The 20,819-nt window shown below is 39.9% G+C and overlaps 1 protein-coding gene across 2 annotated transcripts in view; it reads left to right on the plus strand.

Annotated features, from left to right (window-relative positions):
- Positions 1-20,819, plus strand: part of FBXL17 (F-box and leucine rich repeat protein 17) — a 394,310-nt gene that overhangs the window by 358,296 nt on the left and 15,195 nt on the right. For both annotated transcript variants that reach the window (XM_075932050.1, XM_075932049.1), the window contains one exon: positions 12,078-12,220. In XM_075932050.1, coding sequence (XP_075788165.1) covers positions 12,078-12,220 — 143 coding nt within the window. The remainder of the gene's footprint in view (positions 1-12,077; positions 12,221-20,819) is intronic.

Raw genomic sequence — 20,819 nt, forward strand, 5'->3', positions numbered from 1 at the left:
TAAAGCTGGAGATAACAAGGTTAATTCAGTCAGGGAGGGTGAGGCCCACTTCTAGCAGCTGACACCTCCAGATCAGCTGCTAGAAGTGGGCCTCACCCTCCCTGACTGAATTAACCTTGTTATCTCCAGCTTTATTCTGGCCTGCATATTTATACCGGCCTCTGGAAATTTTCACTACATGCATCTGACGAAGTGGGTCTTTGCCCACGAAAGCTTATGCTCCAATACATCTGTTAGTCCATAAGGAGCCACAGGACTCCTTATCACTTTTGCAAATCCAGACCAACACAGCTACCCCTCTGATACTCTACTTTTTCAGTTGCTGCAGCACACTAAACCAAGTTTTGTACTGGAACAACCAAAATGTCACCAAGTCTTTTTTTTTCTTCATTGTTACAGTTTATTTAGAACTTGCCAGTGTTTGAGTAGTTCATATTATTTCTTTTGGTGTACCTTGCATTTTTCTATATTGAATTTCCAGTTGACTAGCTTTCTTATACCTTACTGAAGTTACTTAAAGTCCTCCTTGTAGTATCTTCTATATGATTTTGTGTTCTCTGTGAGTTTTATAATCTCACTGCTCACCTCCATATTAAACATCTCTGGTCCTTGTATGGATTAGTGGGGTGCCACTGTTAAACTTTTAAAATTGACCTTTATTCCTATTCTCTGTCTGCTGCTTTTTAGTCCTTTCTAATCCTTGATAGAGGATAAGATAGTCTTCCAAATAGCTTCCTGTGATACTTGAATCATCTGATAGCTCATGAGTATCTTTAGTAGCATCTAGTAGCCCCTTGAAGCATGACAAATTCTGGGCAGCCACTGCTCAAATGCACATGCAGAAGAGTGAGGAAGCACAAGGTTCCCATTGGGAATATACCTCCCATGTAAGGTATGTCTGCACTTCAGTTAAACACTTGTAGCTGGCCTGTATCAGATGACTCACACTTGTGGGGCTTGGGTTGCAAGACTGCAAAAATGTAGTTCGGATGTTTGGGCTTGGACTGGAGCCCGGACTCTGGGACACCAGAAGTGGAGAGGGTCCCAGAGCCTGGACTTCAGCCTGAGCCTGAATATCTTCACCACCGTTCATGTCCCTGCAGGTGCCTGCGAACCTGAGTCAGATGACAGGGGCCAATCACTGAGCTTTATTTGCGTTGTAGACATACGCTCACTTCCCTAGTGGACGGTGCTAGAAGTCTGAGGTGCAAGTAAGCATGGGGCCACAACCTGTCCTCTCTGCACCAACTAACAATGTTGGCCACGCACAAATCAGAGTATGTTCCACTCTCGTGAAAATTATATTACATGGTGTACCAAGTGTGCTGGGGAGTACTGCCTGAGAACTTCCCAGTCAGTCAAACATCCTCGTGAAGACTGCAACTGTTAGCCTCTTTTCACACTCTCCAGTGCTCCTGGGGACTCCTAGAATAAATATAGTCTTCAGCATATGGCAAAGAAAGCCATAAATCTGTTTGGAATACGTTATTTACTCTTGATAAAATTGTGTTTGTTGATTATTCTCAAATATTCGTATATTGGACATATGTTATTTTATCCTCAACTATTTTGCTAATAAGAGATATCAAGATAATTGACTGATAATTACCTGGGCTCCCATATTTCTTAGATATTCACTCTCTTCTAGTCCACTCGTTTTCCTTCTGACTTCAGTTAATATTGAAGGTTATTTTAGCTAACATAATGTATCCTAAATAGATGGAATAATTTTCTAAGAAAATTAACTAGATACATTTTTCTTGGTTTTAAAGGTATAGACATGCTGTATCCTTTCAAAACAGATTTTTAATCAAAATTACTGCATTGCCACTAGTTGAGTGATTTGTCACCTACTTTCCAAGTAAAGGTCAAAATATGCATTCAAATAAAGGGAATTTAACTAGGTTTGCTAAACTTCTAGAGAAAACAGACTTGCTCTGGGGAAGTAGTCAGACTCTCTTCCCTTTCATTTCCTTAAGGCATCATATTAGATTGGTTTCCCAATGTGGTCATGCCCCTGTATTCCTATTGCATTTGATTGCAGTCCCATGCTTCATTCTCAAAAAATGTTGCCAGCAACCACAAATGCACAAAGGTATAACAATAAAATTATCACAGGAGAACTCAAGCAGCCTAAGGCAGGCGAGGCCCACAGAAAATACAAAACATACATATTTTATTAAAAAACAGGTTTCCTACCTAAAAAGAGATGGTATAGCATACCATTATAAAATATTTCTAGGTGAACAAAATCTTGATGATCAGTCTTCTCACCCACTTTTTATCATGGCATTTTATGAGCTCATTATAAATATTAAACACTAGAAATAACAATAAGAGTCTCTCTTTTTTTTCCTTCTTAGATGATAGTAGAAATGGTAAAATTCAATGTTTAAAATATTTTATTGTGTGGATGTATGTGTACTGTGGGGGGAAAAAAGTAAAAGAGATGAGGTATTACCTAATTATGAGTGGTGAAATCCATGGTCATTTTTTTTTATTTCATAGGAATTGCTCATTCTTAAAATTAAGCATCTGCTTAAGTTTTGATGCTAGATCAGGACAACAGTGAGTTCTATAGTCAAGGTCTAGTTCCTGTGAAAGTTCTGTTGCCTCCCAATTGTCAACTGCACTTGGATGCTACTAAAATGTAGCTGTCGTGGAAGGTCATAACCACAGAAGGAGAAAGGCTGTCTCATGTTGTCAGGACCATTGTAGCCATGGAGGGCATTGACTCTCAGGAGAGAGACCTTGAATTGGACTCTGTTCTTTGGGAAGCTAGTGAAAAAGGGTCACAGTGATCTGTATTGATTAAAAGAAGGGCTGTTTTGTACCAATTAGAACTTTTGAATGGTGTCCAGATTTATTTAGAGATATGAGCTGTAATAATCAAGTCTGCAGGTCACATAAGCTTAGGTTACTGGTGCTAAGTCCATGTTTTGTAGGATGGGAAGCAATCTTTAGCCTAGTCATGAACAACCTTCAAGCCTGCCAATGTGTACAGGAACAACAGAAATATTTTAAGAAATCTTGTGATTTTTTTTTCATATGTTCACAAGGCCAAAAACACCTGACTAGCTGTGGTTTACTTCGTAGGGTGACTAAAGCAGCAGGCAGCTCACATAGAGATGTCTACAATACCTGTACGCTGTCAAGAAGCGCAGTTAAAATTTCCTGAGACATATAGACGGGTTATGCGTATAGCAAGTGGGTCTTTGCAGAGCATGGATCATTTAGGCCACCTGGGATTTAGTTGGCAAGCCGCAGACTTCCACGTCCAGGTAGGTTATCATAGCAGTTCAGTGCAGGTCTTGGAGGGTGAGGATCCTGCAGGGAAAGCCTTTTTACATGAGCTTTTGCACACAGCAGCCGGTTGTGGACCAAAGAGCCAAATTCTGTTGTCCTTGGTCTTATTCAGACAAAGTAGTGACAGTCAGTGAGGAATTGTGCCTGAACGATCACTTCAGGCTTACACTGGGTGCATTTTTAGAAGCTGAAAATAAAATTCTATTTTCTGGAGGACTGAAAGATTCATTATTCAGGATTACTGTGCTCCACTAATAGTTAATCATAAGGGAAGGTTCTTTTTCCTATGTAAGCTAATGTTTTTCTATGCATATTCACTGTTTCCTGCGTGGTATATTTATGATACATGCATAAATATGTATAGCTATCCTTTTAATTTGTAAACATGTTGGTATATGGGAAATTTAAAATTAGCTTCAGATACCATGTCATTTCTTTTACTATGCTGTATTCTTCACCAGTGATAGCGTTTATTTTAAGATCAAGGAATTACTTAATTTTCTGAATGATGTTCATGGATGAGTGGAAATGCAATATTACAAAACATTTTATATAGTATCAGTTTATTGCATTGAAATCTTTTCAATTTATCTGCATTGTTTATATCATTCTTCTTTTAATATAATAGTATAGAAATTGAAGGTGAAAAGATCTTTCAGATCCTCTTGTCTGATCTTTGCCAGTACAACATTGTTCTCAGTAATCTCTCCAGAGCTTTGTCCACGCACTTTTTAAATGACTTAAGCAAAGTGACTTCTACAACTTCCCCTGGGAGAATATTCTACCGTTAAGCAAATCTGCTTCTTATAAATTTTTCTTAATATTCAATCTACATTTTCTTTGCTCATTTTCTTCTTCTTTTATCAAGTTATTTCCCACTGGACCATCTTGAAAAATACTTCACCTTTCTTTGTTCTTAAGACCTTCAATTGCTTGTAGATTGTTATCACAGATCCTTTAATAGTATATTAGCCAGGATGTACATACTGTAAATAAAATGTAATGACAAATACCATAAGAAGAAAACCATTACCTGGTATGATTTAGTATAAAGATTGGTTTCTACATGATATGTAAGTCCTTAGTGAGCTTAAAATTTTAAATGCTTATCTTTTTAAAAGCTTAATGATTAATTGGATCTAATAAACCAATATGAGGTTGTTTTAAATCTCTCTCTCTCTCTCTCTCTCTCTCTCGTATGTATGGTTTTCTTCAGTCAGTCATGACCAGTATTTGAAGACATCTCTCTTAAATCCTGTCCTGTTGTTGGCTGATGTGGTGCTTGTTGCATATGCAATGTGTAGATGATAGAAAGAAATTAATAGCAGCAATACTGAATTTCATAATGGTTTATTTTCAGTTAAACTGAGCTAGATCTTGTTAATATAGGAAGTGTTCTACAGGTTGAACCTCTGTAATCCGGGATTCCCTGGTCCAGCAACATCCCTCATCCATCAGGACCATGAATGTTCCAGGACTAGAGAGTCCTGGTAGAGGGCTGGGGGCTGGGATCCCCACAGCTGGACTGGCTGACACGCCATATATGGGTAGCCAGACACAACCCAGCAGGGCTGCCGGTAGGGCCAGGAGCCCAGCATGCCACAGCAGTGCTGCCTAGCGGGGCAGGAGTTCAGCACACTGTAGTAGGTCTGCCTGGAGCGGCCAGGAGCCTGGCACACAGGGAGCTGGACTGCAGCTGGCCTGCCCAGCATAACAGGGAAGGAAGGGTGACTGGCAGGGCCGCAAGACTGGTGGCAAGGGAGAGCCTGTCAGGAGGCTGGCGGCTGGTCGAGTGCTGGATGGAGCTGGTGGCAGGAGAGTCAGATATGACCTCTCCTGGTCCAGCAAAATCCCGTATCTGGGACTTGTCAGGTTGCAAGGGTGCTGGACCAGGGAGGTCCAACTTGTGTTACATATTCTACCAAGTGCATGTAAGTTGTTGTTTTTTTTCCTTAAAGAGATCTAAATTTGGTTCAGTTACATTGGATGTACTGTCTAATTACCCCGATAAAAGATGCAAACCATAATTTGTTCTTATTGTATTTTTCCCAGATAAAAAATTATATTAAAATGGAGTCAAGTTTAGGACAATATATCAGTAATTTAAGGTAAATATAGAGATGGTGAAATTATTCTAACAGTATTGTAAATCCAGAGTTAAGAAATAAACTCTAAATATGTTAAAGGATGGAAATATAGACTTAGAACTCTTAAGTATCTTTCACTCTGCTCTTTCACTTGATTATGGTTAAGGTGTTTCAGTGCTTGTGCACTGTATTAAATTAAACTGATTTCATATTAGATATTTTTTCATGCTTTGATCTCCTCTCTGTAGAGCCGAGTTAAGTTAAGTCATAAGTCATTTAATAGATGTACTTTTTTACAAAATTCATTTTCTACTAAAAAAAAGTAAGCTCTATAATTTTGTGGAAGAGATGCTCCATTTTTCATCTATGACAAGAAAGCCAAATCCTGCTCAAGTGCAAAACTCAGTTCCACCTTAACTAAGGAACTACAACGTTCAACTCCATTTTATGGTAAATCAGGACAATTTACTAACAGGAACTTTAAAATCTAATTAAAATTAAGACAAGTATCACTTGGTGGATGAACTGGAAGAGAAAAGTCTAAGAATATGGGAGGCAGAACAGATGGTACAGTAGAGGCCTCTACACCCCATAAGGGAAGTAGTAGAGGTTTCTGTACATGATAGTGTGATGGCCTTCAGTGGGTCGCTTTGTTGGGTGGAAATTGAGAATCAGGCTGAGAGAATAACCATAGGATCCTCGCTTATGTGGCCTACAACCCAGACATCCAGATGGAGATGAGAAGCAGCTAATACTTAATATGCATATGCAGTCTCAAATTCTGTGTGCAATCCAGAATATGTTAATCATTGGCAATACTTATCCATTATTGTTGTGTGCTAAGCCTCTTCTGTAAAATCTAACTTAATTTCCATTAGTTTCACTGTAATCTGAAAGAGCTCAGTGTCTGACTGGATCAAACTATGATATAATTAACACTAATGGTACTTAAACTGCTATTATTTGGTTTCAAATTAACATACGATTAATCTAAATGAATACTTTTCACACTATTGTTTCTGTTGCAGATGTACTTGGGCCTTAACCATACTCAAAAAGTTGCGCCATTTCAACTAAATCTGTCTGGTTACATTGGTCCAAATCCCTAATGTAGTTCACTGTAAAATAGTTAACTGGGCTTAAGACATCTCAATAAGCAAGTGATTTACCAAGTGCCAGTGGTGGTATTTGTCCTTCTCCTCTTCTACAAAGGAGCCACCACCAGTCATGTCAGTGCATCACCATGCCCTCCAGTGTGACTCTGGTGCAAAGTACCTTAATTTGGACTTATGAAGTGTGTGTGGCGGGCGGGGGGGGGGGGGGGGGGGTTGAGTAGGGTGCACATTAATGACCTGGGGGGAGAAAAAGTTGGTACAAATGTAGGATGGTTCAAAGTTAAATATTTTGAAACAATAGTAAAATCTTAAAAAGAGAAGTTGAATTACTTTTTTTTATTTTCTGCTGGTAAGCTGCATTTCGTTTTTGTGTTTGTTTGTCTATTGTAGCTGCATTTATGTTGTCACTCCCCTTGTTTTAAGCTTTACTGTCTTTGATCATGAAAAGCACCTCTGACTTTTCGCCTTCATGAATGCATTATGAGTTTCCATGGCACAATGCATCCAGCCAAACTTACAATGAAAGGTGTTAATCATGTAGTCTATTGTTAAGTTATGCCCTTCCTCAGAGTAACCAAGTATTGTGTTTTATTTTATTGTAGGTAGTTATTCTTTGACAGCAGACAGAAATAGCAAAAAGGTACCAAAAAGTTCAAACATTTTGTTTTTCAAAATGTATTTGTGACTGACAGGCAACTTATGGAAAACGGACCTTTTCGTTCTTAACATTTATGTTACTATAATTTTTATTTTTATTTTCCTTAAAATGAAATGGTTAGAAATGGAGAATTTTCCCATGGAGAAACCGATCATTAGAATAAGAACTGCTTAGCTTTCTTGCAGTTGCATATAAATAGACAGTGTGGGCAATGGATTCAAAGAAATGAACTGACCTGCTGATGTCACAGAGCAGAGTAAGTCTTAGGTCTCTGTATTCCCAATGCCTTATCCACTACACATAGAGGAATTTTTAAAAATTAGGTAAGAACTTAGAACAAAACTACATGAAATGGGTAGAGTATGGTATAACAAATGAGAGGTTATTGTGCTCCACTGCCACTCTAAAGAGATTTTATTTTGCTGCAAATATTGTCCAATTTTTAGAAAAATGCTAGAGGTCTTTGCCTACATTTCCGCGTGCAGTTAGAGCATTTGTGCATACAAATATGTCTGTAGATCCTAATTAGCTGTTTGCAAATACAAACATTGGATATGAAGCAGATAGTACAGGAAAGAAATTGTTCACACAAATGCTGGAATATATGCTTTTGATAATGCAGCCTTGGTGATTTGAAATGGCATTTTCTCTAGAAATATGAGTTTGAATGCATGTGTTTATCGTGTATTGTTATAGTGTCATATAATACAGTATTACAGTTTATTGTGTCAGCTTTTTAATAGAATGCTTTAAATTCTGTGATTTACTAAAATGACAGCTGCCAATCTAGTGACAATGAACTACAGAGTATGGATTAAATCTGCATCTCCTAACATGGCTCTGCAAAATATTTCTATTTTGCTACCAGTCATCCATAATATTATAATTGATTTTATACTAATTTATTGTTAAATCAAGTTTCAGACAGAATTTGTTTTGTTTTTCTATTGCTTATCGAAAAATAGTGAGGGATTTAACACTGCAGCATAATTCAATTAACTCCACCTGAGAACATCAAATTTTGCAGAAACCTTTGAACTTCTAAACTTTACTTTTGTTCAAGATAAAAAAAACCAATTGAAATGATATTTTTATTTTAAATTATGGTTTTCTGTATCATACTTTTTAGAAACATTTGGGTTTTAAGACCCACTTGTACTGTTCCTATTAATATTGATATTACAGTAGCACCCACGGTCTGCTAGTTAGTGTTCAGAAATATAGGAATATATTGAATGTTCTGGATTGAAGGGTATGAATGACTTGTGTAGGAAATATATAATCTAAAATATATAATCTAGCTTTATGAAAATTTACTTTGTGTTTTCCACATCCCAGTGTACTTGATTTTCTTTTTCATTCTGTTTTATTGGTTTTCAGAAATTACATGCATAAAACTTAAATGTAAGAACAGATCATCAGTAGATAAACACTAGTCAAACATGAGTAGGAATTATATAATCTGGTCTTCAAAAATGACAGAATTGTATATAGACCCTTCCCTTCTATGATACAAAAGGGAGGAAAATGGTTTTAATGCCTACATGAAAAAATGCAACGAAATTTAATAGGGATGAAATCAGTAATGTTCTTTAGAAATAAAATAAGATTTTACCCACAATTTTCAAAAAACAAAGAGAGGTGATAAATTTAAAGATTTCTCTTTAAAATTATTCACCCATAATTTTTACAAGATTATCTATAAGCAAAAGAGTGCATATTTTCTATATTTTATTCAGTTTGTGTACTTGGTGTATTTGGCAATGTTTTGGATGAATTTCTGTGCCTTGCCTGAATTCGTGTGATTTAAAGAACAAGTTATGGCAGTCTTCTTTGGCTCCTTTTTGAGTCACACTACTTCTTGGAATCTTTTTGTCACTGGACTCTGTCCCAGCAGATCCCATTCTAAGGCTTGGAAGAATGCAATCCTCAGAAAATGGCTGTTTTTCAGAGTAGCTAAATTGGGAGAATTATTTCCCACCCCGTTTTGCTGCTTTTAGGACCCCTTTACACCACTCCAGTTGTTTTACCACATATTAAGTTTTCTCTGGTGAGTTTTCAGTTATTTGTTGGCCTTCCACGTAGAAGCAAGAGAGGGGGAAAAACTTTTTAAAGTAGGAAAATATGGATTATAAAATTGCAAAACTTGGCAGGGAGAATCAAGGACAAGTGTAGTAACTGAAGTGACTTGTAATTCATTCTGCAGCACTCTCTCCCAAAAAGCTCTTTCTCTTAGCTTATTATCAGTGTCCTACTGCAAGTGCTTCTCTGGTTTTCCTTGGCTTACTGCTGACTTCTTGGGCTTTATCTACACTTAACACAAAGCACAGCCACAGACGTGCTTGAAACTAAAAATGTAGCCATGGCACAAGTGTTAGGAGAGAACTCTGTCAGCATTCTGTGTAAACCACCTCCACAAGAGAGTGGCTGACAGTGCTGGGAGCATAGCTTTGTCTATAACATAGCTCCCAGTGCTGTCATCCAGTTCACACTGGCGCTTTACAACACTGTAACTTGCTGCACTCGGGAATGTTTTTTCACATCCTGAGCCAGAAAGTTACAGTGCTAAAAAGTGTCAATGTAGACTTGGCCTTGTTTGTTTCTGTGGTGTTCCTGGCTGCAACTGCTCATACACACACATTAAGTCCACCAAAACAATACCCAGCTCTATGGATTTGCTCAATGAAACAACTCTACCCAGGTAGCTCAGCTTTTGAAAGTGTCTTTGTTTTGGGAAATGTCTTCTAGTGTTTCCACTGATTCCAAAAGGAGCTTAACTCCTTAAATTTATCCATAATGAATGGCAACTATGCACCCATTAGCTTCACAAGGCTTCATCCTATCCCCAGAATAACATTACTATAGCATTTCCACACACACACACTTGGAGAGAACAGGGTGGCGGCAGCATGACACAGGAAATAATGCTGAAATGGCAGATAGAGGTACGAAGAGAACCATCAATGCAGGGGGGTACTCTCATAAATATGGTAAATCCTACAAAATATGGCCTGATTTTGCCCATGTATCCCCACACTCTTCACACTGGCTAGAACATGCTCCTGCCCCCCTTTCAACTTTGTACCAATTCTGTACTTTAAGAGGGAAAATATGCAGCAACATTTGTAGAGTTTGGTAAATAAAAACATTCTTCATTGAGAAGATTTTATGTGAGAAGCTGATATGCCTATAGGAGGTTCAGCAAGGAAGTTACTTCACAGTTTTGGCCACAACTGCAATTCCTTCTCCAAAATACCATAGCTATTACTATATGATTTTGTATTAAGTTTAAAAAAGGATCTATATTTAGAAACAAGCAGAAGTCATTAGTTAATCTGAGACAGGGTATGAATAACAATCTTCTCACAAAAATTCTTATTTTTATTGAAAAATTGTCAGTTACAAGGCAACAGTGAGGTTCAGTAAGGTGGTGTTATTACAGTATCAGTACAGGCTATGAAAAGCACCAGTGGTAGAGAGTTGAGTATATTGTTATAGGAAATTTGATGCATATTGAACAACGTCTGCTATCTGCAATTTTTAAAAAATATTATTTGTTTTGAAAGTCATAAAATACCCTATTATTCTCTGAATATTTCTATAATACTGGTTTATGAGTTTGGCAACCCTACAGCAGAGTATTTGTTCATAAAAGGAATATAATCACTGTTGTTCTCACAGGAGAGTCACATGGAATTGTGTTTTATTCTGTAGTTATTTCACAGATTGATTGATCCTTCAGAAAATCGATTGAAGGAGTCCATACAGTATACAATTCTGCTAACAGATCTCTAGAAACATCTAATGTCTTATCTAGTGGAATAATATTTCTTGTTGCTCTTGGACAATATATAATACATATAACAGTAAGTTTGTTTGTTTGTGGTTTAGAGGAGAGACACTCGAGTAACTGAAGCTGAATCCAGTCACTCTGATCATTTTAACATTGCATTACTTGTTTTCTGTAAATAATTCAGGGAAAGAGTTCTAATTAATTGTACATAATTCACCATAACACTTTTTCTTTCTTTTACTAGCCTACACTTTTAAGTATTAAATCCATGTTTTTAATTCCTAATTTGGAAATATTCGGGTTATGTAGTTGTGAAGTACTAATGTAGATAATGTCATATCCCTTGACAATGTACAGGATGTTTATCAAAAGGAAAACATTATGCAAATAAGTAGAGAAAGCTATGTGCTAAACAGTGTATTTCTATTTTAAGCTTAGCTCCCAGGAAAAATTATGAAAAATGCTCTAGGAGAAGTTTAGTTCCACTTGCATTATTTCAAGTTTGTGTATGTGTGTATTTAGCTTAGTTGCTCTGTCTCTGCTATTAACGTCTGTACTTTGAGGAGAGATTAAAGAGACTGGGATTTTTCAGTTTGGAAAAGAGGAGACTAAGGGGGGATATGATAGAGGTATATAAAATCATGACTGGTGTAGAGAAAGTGAATAAGGAAAAGTTATTTACTTGTTCCCATAATAAAAGAACCAGGGGCCACCAAATGAAACTAATGGGCAGCAGGTTTAAAACAAGTAAAAGGAAGTTGTTCTTCACACAGCGCATAGTCAATCTGTGGAACTCCTTGCCTGAGGAGGTTGTGAAGGCTAGGACTATAACAGGGTTTAAAAGAGAACTAGATCAATCCATGGAGGTTAAGTCCATAAATGGCTATTAGCCAGTATGGATAAGGAGTGATGTCCCTAGCCTCTGTTTGTCAGAGGGTGGAGATGGATGGCAGGAGAGAGATCACTTGATCATTACTTGTTCGATTCACTCCCTCTGGGACACCTGGTATTTGCCATTTTTGGCAGACAGGGTACTGGGCTGGATGTACCTTTGGTCTGGCCCAGTATGGCCATTCTTATGTTCTTATGTTCTTACTTTATCTTTCATATTTTTACAGCTCTCATAGCTATTGGACGATACAGCATGACAATAGAGACAGTGGATGTTGGATGGTGTAAAGAAATTACAGACCAGGGAGCTACTCAAATTGCACAAAGCAGCAAGTCTCTCAGATATTTAGGGCTGATGAGATGCGATAAGGTAAGCAGCTTTGGTGTAAAACGGGTATAGGCACATGAGTATATAGGTTTGGAATGTGAGAGACAGACTCGTTTTTTCTATAAAGATATCTTTCTTCTTCAATTGATTGAACATGTTCATTCCATTACTGGCGTATGCATCTTAAGCACAATTGTTGGAGAACTTGTTGCCTCAGTGTTACCCATCAGGCTGCCTTAAGTACAGTCTGCTCTTTTCACACTCAAAAAAGTTTAGTGAATATGGGCAGAGGTTGTTTGCACATCTGTTAAACCATTGAACCTCCCACCAACATCCACTCTCCTTTCCTCATTTCCTTTCCCTCACATAATCCTTTTCATCCCATTCTCAAAGAAGTTTCAGTTAAGAGTAGAGTTTCCTAGAGGCCATGGAACCAGGGAGGAGATAACCATGAGTTCTTGGAAGTTTGAGACCTCTGATTTCAAATCTCATAGTGAACAGCCAGGGACTGTTTCTCTTTCAGCCCCTTGTAAATCAAAGTTCAGCTTGTGAATCCTCTCATGAAACAAGCACAGCCCTTTGGGTTTGGGTAGTACCCTTTGGGTACTTTTTTATCATGAAACAATCGGTATGTGACATCTATGCTATGAATTCACTGGAAAGCAACGAGGGAAAGTATTTCAACCAGCAATGATTACAAAATTCCAGCTCAACTGTAAAGTTTGAAATAGCATCACACAGCCTCAGCTTTTGTAGTTTTCCAGATTTAGGGGAGGATAAGCATGTTAGAAGAATTGCTCTGGGTTTTGAAGTTGACTCTACTTAATCTCCTAAACTTTAGTGTTTTGTTAGAGCCAATAGAAGAAAACAGTGTGTGAGTTGCCTTTGATGAATTGGGCTAAGATTATGTACTTAGAAACTGTTCAAAGGATTTCTTGACCTTGGGAATTAAAGCTGACCCTGAACCACCTGATCAATTTTACATATATTTATTTTGTGGATTAGTTAAAACTGCTTGTACAATCAACAGGGATCTATTAAGAGCAATATGCTTATCCGGTCTTAAACCACTATAGTCAATCAATGACCTTGATGCAGAAAACAAGTTTAATACAACAAACATCAGTTAAATCACATATACTTCATAGTCTGTATTTCTGTAACTGATGGTTTATATTTTCTTAGTTTATTTCAAAAAGATTGTGCAACATTTGGGAAGGCAGCTGAGCTGCAAGGAATACAAATCTTGTCTGAGAAAGCTGCAGGACAGATGGAAAAACAGCATTCAGGATTAATTAAAAAATATTGGGTAACTAAATCTTTCTGGGAAATGAATTAATTGTGTACGGCATACATTGTGTGTCCTAGAGTACCACTGTGGACCATTTTACTTCCTTATGGAGCCTTAGTGGAAAGAAAAGTAGCAGCTTCAGAAGGAGTGAACTAAGAATATTAGAAGCATTATCTCTGAATTTCACATATTGAAAGGCAATGTGAAATTAGCCAGTATAAGATGGCAACCCCTTTCCCACAGCAATTGAATAAAGACGCTACAGAACAAAATTTGCTTCACTTTTTTTCCAGCTTTGTGCAGAACTAATTTTTTCCAGTGACAGCTCATTTAGGTTGAAAATGCCAACATCCGGGAATCTGGGACATCATTAAAGCAAATTCTTGGCACTTGGAGAAGTATTTATTTGTATGTCTGTCTGATTGGAATCTGTGTCTTTACATAATATGAGCTTTCAGTCTTGGGGAGGTGAGAAAACGTGCCCCTTCTGCCCAGCCTTCCAACTGCCAAATCAATGAATGTTACGTTAATACCAGGTAGCTACTGTATGTTATGGTTTTCTAGGAAATTCTATGCATTCAACAAAGAGGCATTTAAACATAAAGTTGCACAAGGAACATATAAACATAGATTGTAAATGGTTACCACTAAAATACCCTCTGACCAAATCTCCTTGGAATTTCTTTGATATGCAATTGACATAAATTAGAATTACACAGGCCTCAAGCATTCTCCCAGAAAAGATCAGAGAGGCTGCAGGGCTGGGTAAAGGCATGCTGTGTCTGATTCCATTGATTATCTAACTGCCTTTGGGCAATGGGTCTCAGCCAGAGTGTTATTGATCCACACCATGAAAATAATCAAATTAATTCATTTCTCATCAAACTGCCAATGCTATGACCTTTTTGTTCCTGTGTGCCTGCCTCCAACATGCACAGCTCAGGAGCAAAATATTCACTGCTTTAAAATAAATGTCATTATTTTCACAGTGCTCATGAGAAATATCAATCTTGACATTATATGCTTGTAATGAGGAAGGCTATTTAGGTTTTTTTGTTGGTAACATATTGTCACATTTTAAACCCAATCTTCTAAACACCAGCTTTTTAATTAATCAGATAATTAAAGAATAAGGCCCAATGCCACGAAGATAAAACCTAAGTCCTTTTAAAAATACCAGTAATTTTTGCTGTACAGTTCTTGGTTTTTGCTTGGTCTCACAAAAAAGATGTTCAATGTAATATAAAAATATTCAGCAGACAAACATTTCTCTAGAAAGATCATTATATTAAGGGAACTGTTGTTACCCATTACAACCTGATACAGATAACTAGATATATTAGTAAATACTAGAAATAGGAATTTCTTCAAGTTTTTACCAGTGGTGGTGAGGGAGGAAGGTACAGCATTCCTGACAAACTATGATGTTTACATCTAATTGGCTTGTACAGTTGAAAGATGAAGGTAAAGATTTTAAAAGCACCTAAATTACTTAAGTACGAGAATCTCATTTTCAAACATGATCTGTGCAGCTTGATACCTAAATCTCATTGACTTTGTGAGAAAAAAGCTCCTGATAACTGGATTTTTAAAGATATTTAGGCACCAAACTCCCACAGAAGTTGATCACTTGAATGCCTTTGAGTGTTAGACACTTAAACACCTGAAGAAATGCCTTACTCCCCTTCCACCAGCACTACTAAAAACCTGATGAATGCTAAGTGTTTAAATATCTATTGAAAATGTAATTTAGGCTCCTAAGTCATTCACCACATGTTGTTTTATTATTTAACAATATAAAAGTTTGAGCGTAATAAATTCAAGACAGAAATAAGATGGTGTTCTCCCAGGTGTAAAGGGATTCACACAAGGACAACTTCAGCTCCCCATAGCCTTTCTGTGGACAGAGTGGCTATAAGAGGGCAGAGAGATCTGCACCTCCTGCATGCCATTAAGAAGAGCTCTGTGCCAGTCCTAGAGAGGGAACAGGGAGGGAGGGTCAATATGTGGATTTTAGGGGCAACATTTAGGAGGTTCCAGTGATTTATGCCTCTCCCCCATATATACACACACATAGGAGATAGAATGGAGCTGTGGCCACAATTCCAGCCCAAGGCAGCAGTGGTGCTCATAACAAGCATTTTAAATATCGGTTAATTAACTAGTTGACTAGTCGATAGGCATTTCCCTCTGGGGCTCTTGTACATTTCAAAGGAGGAATGCAGAACTCTGTGTGGAGCCCAGGGCCACCGGGAGCTCTTGTGTATTTCAAAGCCACAGTGCAGCATGGAGCCCGGGATCAGCAGGGGACTCAGAGTCCCTTGCTGATCCCGGGCTTCATGCTGCACTACTGATTTGAAATGCTGCGTGGAGCCTGGGTCAGCTGGACTCTCCAGCTGACCCCAGGTTCTATGCAATATTTTCCCAGAACTCGGGGTTACTTGGTGATTCTCCAGCTAATCCCAGGTTCCACGGAAATGCCGCAGAGACCAGGATCAGCTGGGGAGTCCCCAGCTGACCCCAGGCTCCACAGCACCACTTTGAAATGCTGCCTCCACGTTTCAAAGAGGCAGCACTGCACAGCTAAGCCTAGACTCAGCTGTGTGGTGCTGCCCCTCTGAAGTACCCCCTTTTCCCTCCCCTTTGCTGCCTCTATCTGATAGAGGCAGCAAGCGGGGTGGGGGGGGGGTAGTCAATTAGTCTTTAACCTCCTTAGTTCATATATGGACTGCATTGCAGTCCCCAGCACACCTATGTTATCTAGTAGTGAATTCCATTCCCTCTGCCTCTGTGGAGTTCCCCTGAAGAACATGCATACAACATGTTGTTGTTGTTGTTGTTACTCTGCCCAGGATCTACCCATAAAAATGTGAGTTTATCATTACAAAATAGAGCTTCCAATACATTATTTTTGTGTCAGCAAAAACATATTAAACAGCTGAACAATTTCTATGTAAAAGAAGTATAGCCAGTCCCCGAGTTGCCAATGGTTGACTTACGACCATTCGCAGTTACGACTGAAGCTGTCATAAATGGCAGACCCTGAGTTACGAATGCGATCCGCGCTTATGCACAGCGCAGTTGCATGTAACTCTATGGGGTCCAATTTATGAACAAACCGAGTTACAACTAATTGCTTGGTCCGTAACCAGTTCGTAAGTCGGGAAGAAGCTGTATTGGAAGAGCCATATTTATACCAGCAAGGACTTGGTACAAGAGTTATTTCATCCACTCATTCACTATACAAAAAGACAAATTATTAAAAATATAGCCATCCAAACTCTCAATCCAGGGGTGGGTAATAAGTGGCCAGACATGGTTCATCAGGATTAGCCTCAAGTGAGCCAACAGAGCTTTGTTTACCTGAGCATATTCAGCTACTGCTGGTCTCAGCTCCCCATGGCCACGGTTTGCTGTTCACAGCCAATGGGAGCTGCAGGTAGCAGTGCAGGCCAGGCCGCTGCTTCCTACAGCTCCCATTGACTGGGAGCGGCAAATTGCTGCCACTGGAGGCTGTGAGTAGCTGTACCTGTGGACACTGAAGTAAACCAAGTATCTGGTAGCTAGCCAGGAGTAACCTCAATGAATTGATCCAGTTCACAGATCACTTTCTGCCCAGTCCTGCCTTAATCTTACCATTAACAGTCCTTCATTGTATATTTCAATATTATAAGTCAGTCCATGTTATTTTGTGCTCTTAATCTATTAGGGTCTATCTACACTACAAAGTTAATTTGAATTAACAGCTGTTATTTTGAATTAACTTTAATAGCTTCTATACATGCAAACCACTCTTTTGAATTAAAGTCCTTCACAGGGAGCCCTGGTGTCCATTCTGGGCACAACCAGGAAAACTTACTTTCCTCTCCCCCAGCCTCAGAGCCATTAAAAGGGTAGACTCTGGCCACAGTGCCTATGCCAGCTCCAAGCCTGCACAGAGCAAGCCGTGGCCACCGGGGCACCTGACCCAATGGCCCCAAAACATCAGCCCGCAAGTCACTGGCAGCCAGCCCTCCACCGCTCCCCAGGAGCAGTCTGTCAGCTCCCAGGAACCTGACAGGGGCTGGAGAAGGCGGGCGCCTTCCTGGTCCAGGGTGGAGATCATGGACCTTATTCAGGTTTGGGGGGGATGCCCCCAACGTCCATGAGCTCCGCACTAGATGGAAGAATGCAGCCGTCTATGGCAGGATAGCTGCCAGCCTGGCCTCCAAAGACCACATGCGAACCCAGGAGCAGGTTTGTATGAAAATCAAGTTGATCCAGCAAGACCCCCAACCCTGAGACATGAGCTTCCCCTCCCCCTTCTTCCCCTTCCAGCTCCCTCCTCCCAGGTTTCCCCCTCCCCTCTCCCACCCTCTCTCTTCTCTTCTCCTACCTCCTTTTCCCTGTCTCCCCAGAGGTTCATCCCTCCCCCCCAGTTTTGTTCAATAAACCCAGTTTCTATTTTTGAACATATGTGTCTTTTATTTGACATCAGGAAGGGGGACTAGAAAGGGGTAAGTGGAAGGATGTGAGGGAGGAATGGGGCACGAGCCTCCAGTGGGGAGGACCGGGGTGGTTCTCAGGGCTCCTTGTGGTGGACGCTCTCCAACAGGGCCTCCTGGATCCTGACAGCCCCCCCAATGGACCCCCTGGATGGCAGCCTGCAGCAAGTGCAGCTGGGCTGATGGCTATGACCCCACGAGATGCACCAGTGTGCCCAGGGGCAGCTCTGGCTCCATGTGGCCAAGTGCTGTGAGGTCCCAAGTGCGGGCACTCAGGGCACTCCAAGACAGGACTGCTTTGCTGTCCCTCATCGAGGTAGACAAGCAAGCGGGAACCCTGAGAACTGTCTGTCTGGGGTGGAGGTTGGGTCCCTGTAAGCACAGAGCTCAGTTAGCATCAGGCAACAGCCCCACACACTAAGTCCTAACCTGATGCCCTGCCAGCACTGGTTCCAGCCAGCCTAAATGTCGGTTCAGGGTCCACTCAATGTGGATGCGCTATTTCGAAATAGCAAAACGCTATTTCGAAATAGTTTTTGTGTGGATGTGTTATTTCGAATTAGCTTAATTTGAATTAACTATTTTGAATTAAGTAAATTTGAAATAGTGCTGTAGTGTGGACATACCGTTAGAGGGGGGATAGGAAACTATGATAATTCTTTAGTGTCAGCATTACGTATCCTCTTTGAACATGTTTTTTTTTTATTCAAAGTCCAGTTTTGTTTGTGAATCATTACAAAGAAACTTCATTAGAAAGTCTCCTTTGATGTGTGCATTTTGAGGGTATGTCAGTTTTAGGGCCTTAATATCCAGTTGTTTGTAATGCTATCCCAGCAGCTCTATGCTGCTTTGGCATTTCAGTCATGTGATTTCCAAATATATTTTCTGGCACATTGTAACAAATAAGGTTTTCAGACCCCAACACTCAGGCTATGTCTGCACTCGCGGTTTCTTGCGCAAGAAGTCTTGCGCAAGAAATTGTCCACACTGCCATGTGCGCGCTGTGCTTTTGCGCAAAAGCTTCCATGGCAGTGTGGATGCTCTCTTGTGCAAGAAAGCTCCAACGGCCATTTTAGTCATAGGGCTTTCTTGCGCAAGAAATCCCTGCCTAGCATCCACACTGCCCTCTTACGCAAGAGCTCCTGCACAAGATGGCTTACACCTGTTAAAAAAGAGCATAGCTCTTGCGCAAGAAGCCCTTTCTTATCACGCCATACTGGAAATTTCCTTGAGCAAGAAAGGGCAGACAGTGTAGACGCTCTGCGGATTCTTGCACAAGAACGGCCATACTTGCGCAAGAAGCCGTGAGTGTAGACATAGCCTTACTGTTTAGGATTTGAGCCAGACATTAACCTTTAGATTGGCACTCCTTACTTGCAATTTCTAGCAGCGTATAACTATGTCAGGGATGTATGCAAAGTCTTCAGCTTTCTAGTTTACTTTTTGCAAACATGATATTTAAATTTGTACCCCTGAATTGTCTATGAGCTGACACAGTAGATTTCCTACAAAGTAGTTATTCCACTTCTTAAAAACAAAAAACAAAAAAACCACCAACAGGATTCAAACTAAGATAAATCTCACAAACTGGGTATCGTTAAATTAACCCATTTAGTGATGGGACTCATTTTTTAATAATTTTCTTCTAACACCCTTATCATGGTTTGTATTATGGCAATCTGAATCCTACCTTTCCTGAAAAGCTCTTGAATGATAGCTAGGAAATATTAAATGAAAATGACATTAATTTTCCTGATTGACAGTTTGGTTAGTTGGACTATCGGTCATAATAACCTTCACTCAGAGGCTGTGAGTTTCCTACCACTGCTTTTCACAACTCGGGATTCTTTGTGAAGTCTTCTGGTGTTATTTGAAATGGCTGTCAGAAATGTTTGCTGCATTTTAACACTAGCATTTATTGAAAAAATACAGAATTGGCATTTGAAAACCTGCCCCCAATAATAGTGACAGGGCTTAGTTCAGAGGCGGACAGTAATTTTTAAAAGAGAGCCACTTCACAAATTTCTGAAGTGGCCCCAGGCCACCCCAGAATGGGCGAGGCCTTCGGTGGGAGGGATGGGGGCAGGAGCTTGTGCTCCCCACCTACAGACCCTGATTGGCCTGGGGGTGAGGGAGTGCATGAAGTCTTTTTCCCCCACCCCCAATGCCTAGAGAGAATCGCTAGCTGTTTTAAAACAGCTGGCAGTTCTCTCTAGTTGCCACAGCGTGAGGAGACTTCATGTGCTCCCTCTGCCCCCAGGCCAATCAGGGCTTAGGGCGGGGGAGCACATGAAGTCATTGCCTCCTGCCCTTGTCCCCACCCTGCCAGGGATGCACAGCAGCTAGAGAGAACCATGTGCCCCTGGTGGGGAGAGGAGACTTTGTGCGCTATCCCTGCCCCCAGGCTCTGATTGACCTGGGGGTAGGGGAGCGGCAGGGAGGCCACAGGCTGGATCCACTGGCTTGGTGAGTTGGATCCAGCCCATAGAGGATGTCTTGTCCACCCCTGACTTAGTACCTCCAGTCTGATACTGAAGTGAAGTTAAATGGACAGAGTGCACCAATTTCATTCATTAAATTCCCCATAGCCTTGGCTCTTTCCAAGCTTTTTGTTTTTAAGAAATTTAAGTTGCTTTGCAACACAATATTTCTGAGACCATGAAACTTATACCAGAGACTTTCTGAGATCTTCTGCAAAATATATTTTCCATCAATACTTTTAGGATATATAAAGTGCCAATCAGAACAAATGACAGAAGAAAAACTTTTTCTGAAATTACAAGAAGCAAAAAAGATCAAGATGAGTGCTAAAAGTGAAAAAGTCTGCTAAGACAGTGGGGGTTTTTTTAAATATAGTTAGGTAATA

The sequence above is a fragment of the Pelodiscus sinensis genome, chromosome 6, assembly GCF_049634645.1.
Source record: "Pelodiscus sinensis isolate JC-2024 chromosome 6, ASM4963464v1, whole genome shotgun sequence".
In the NCBI taxonomy this organism is placed as follows: Eukaryota; Metazoa; Chordata; order Testudines; family Trionychidae; genus Pelodiscus; species Pelodiscus sinensis.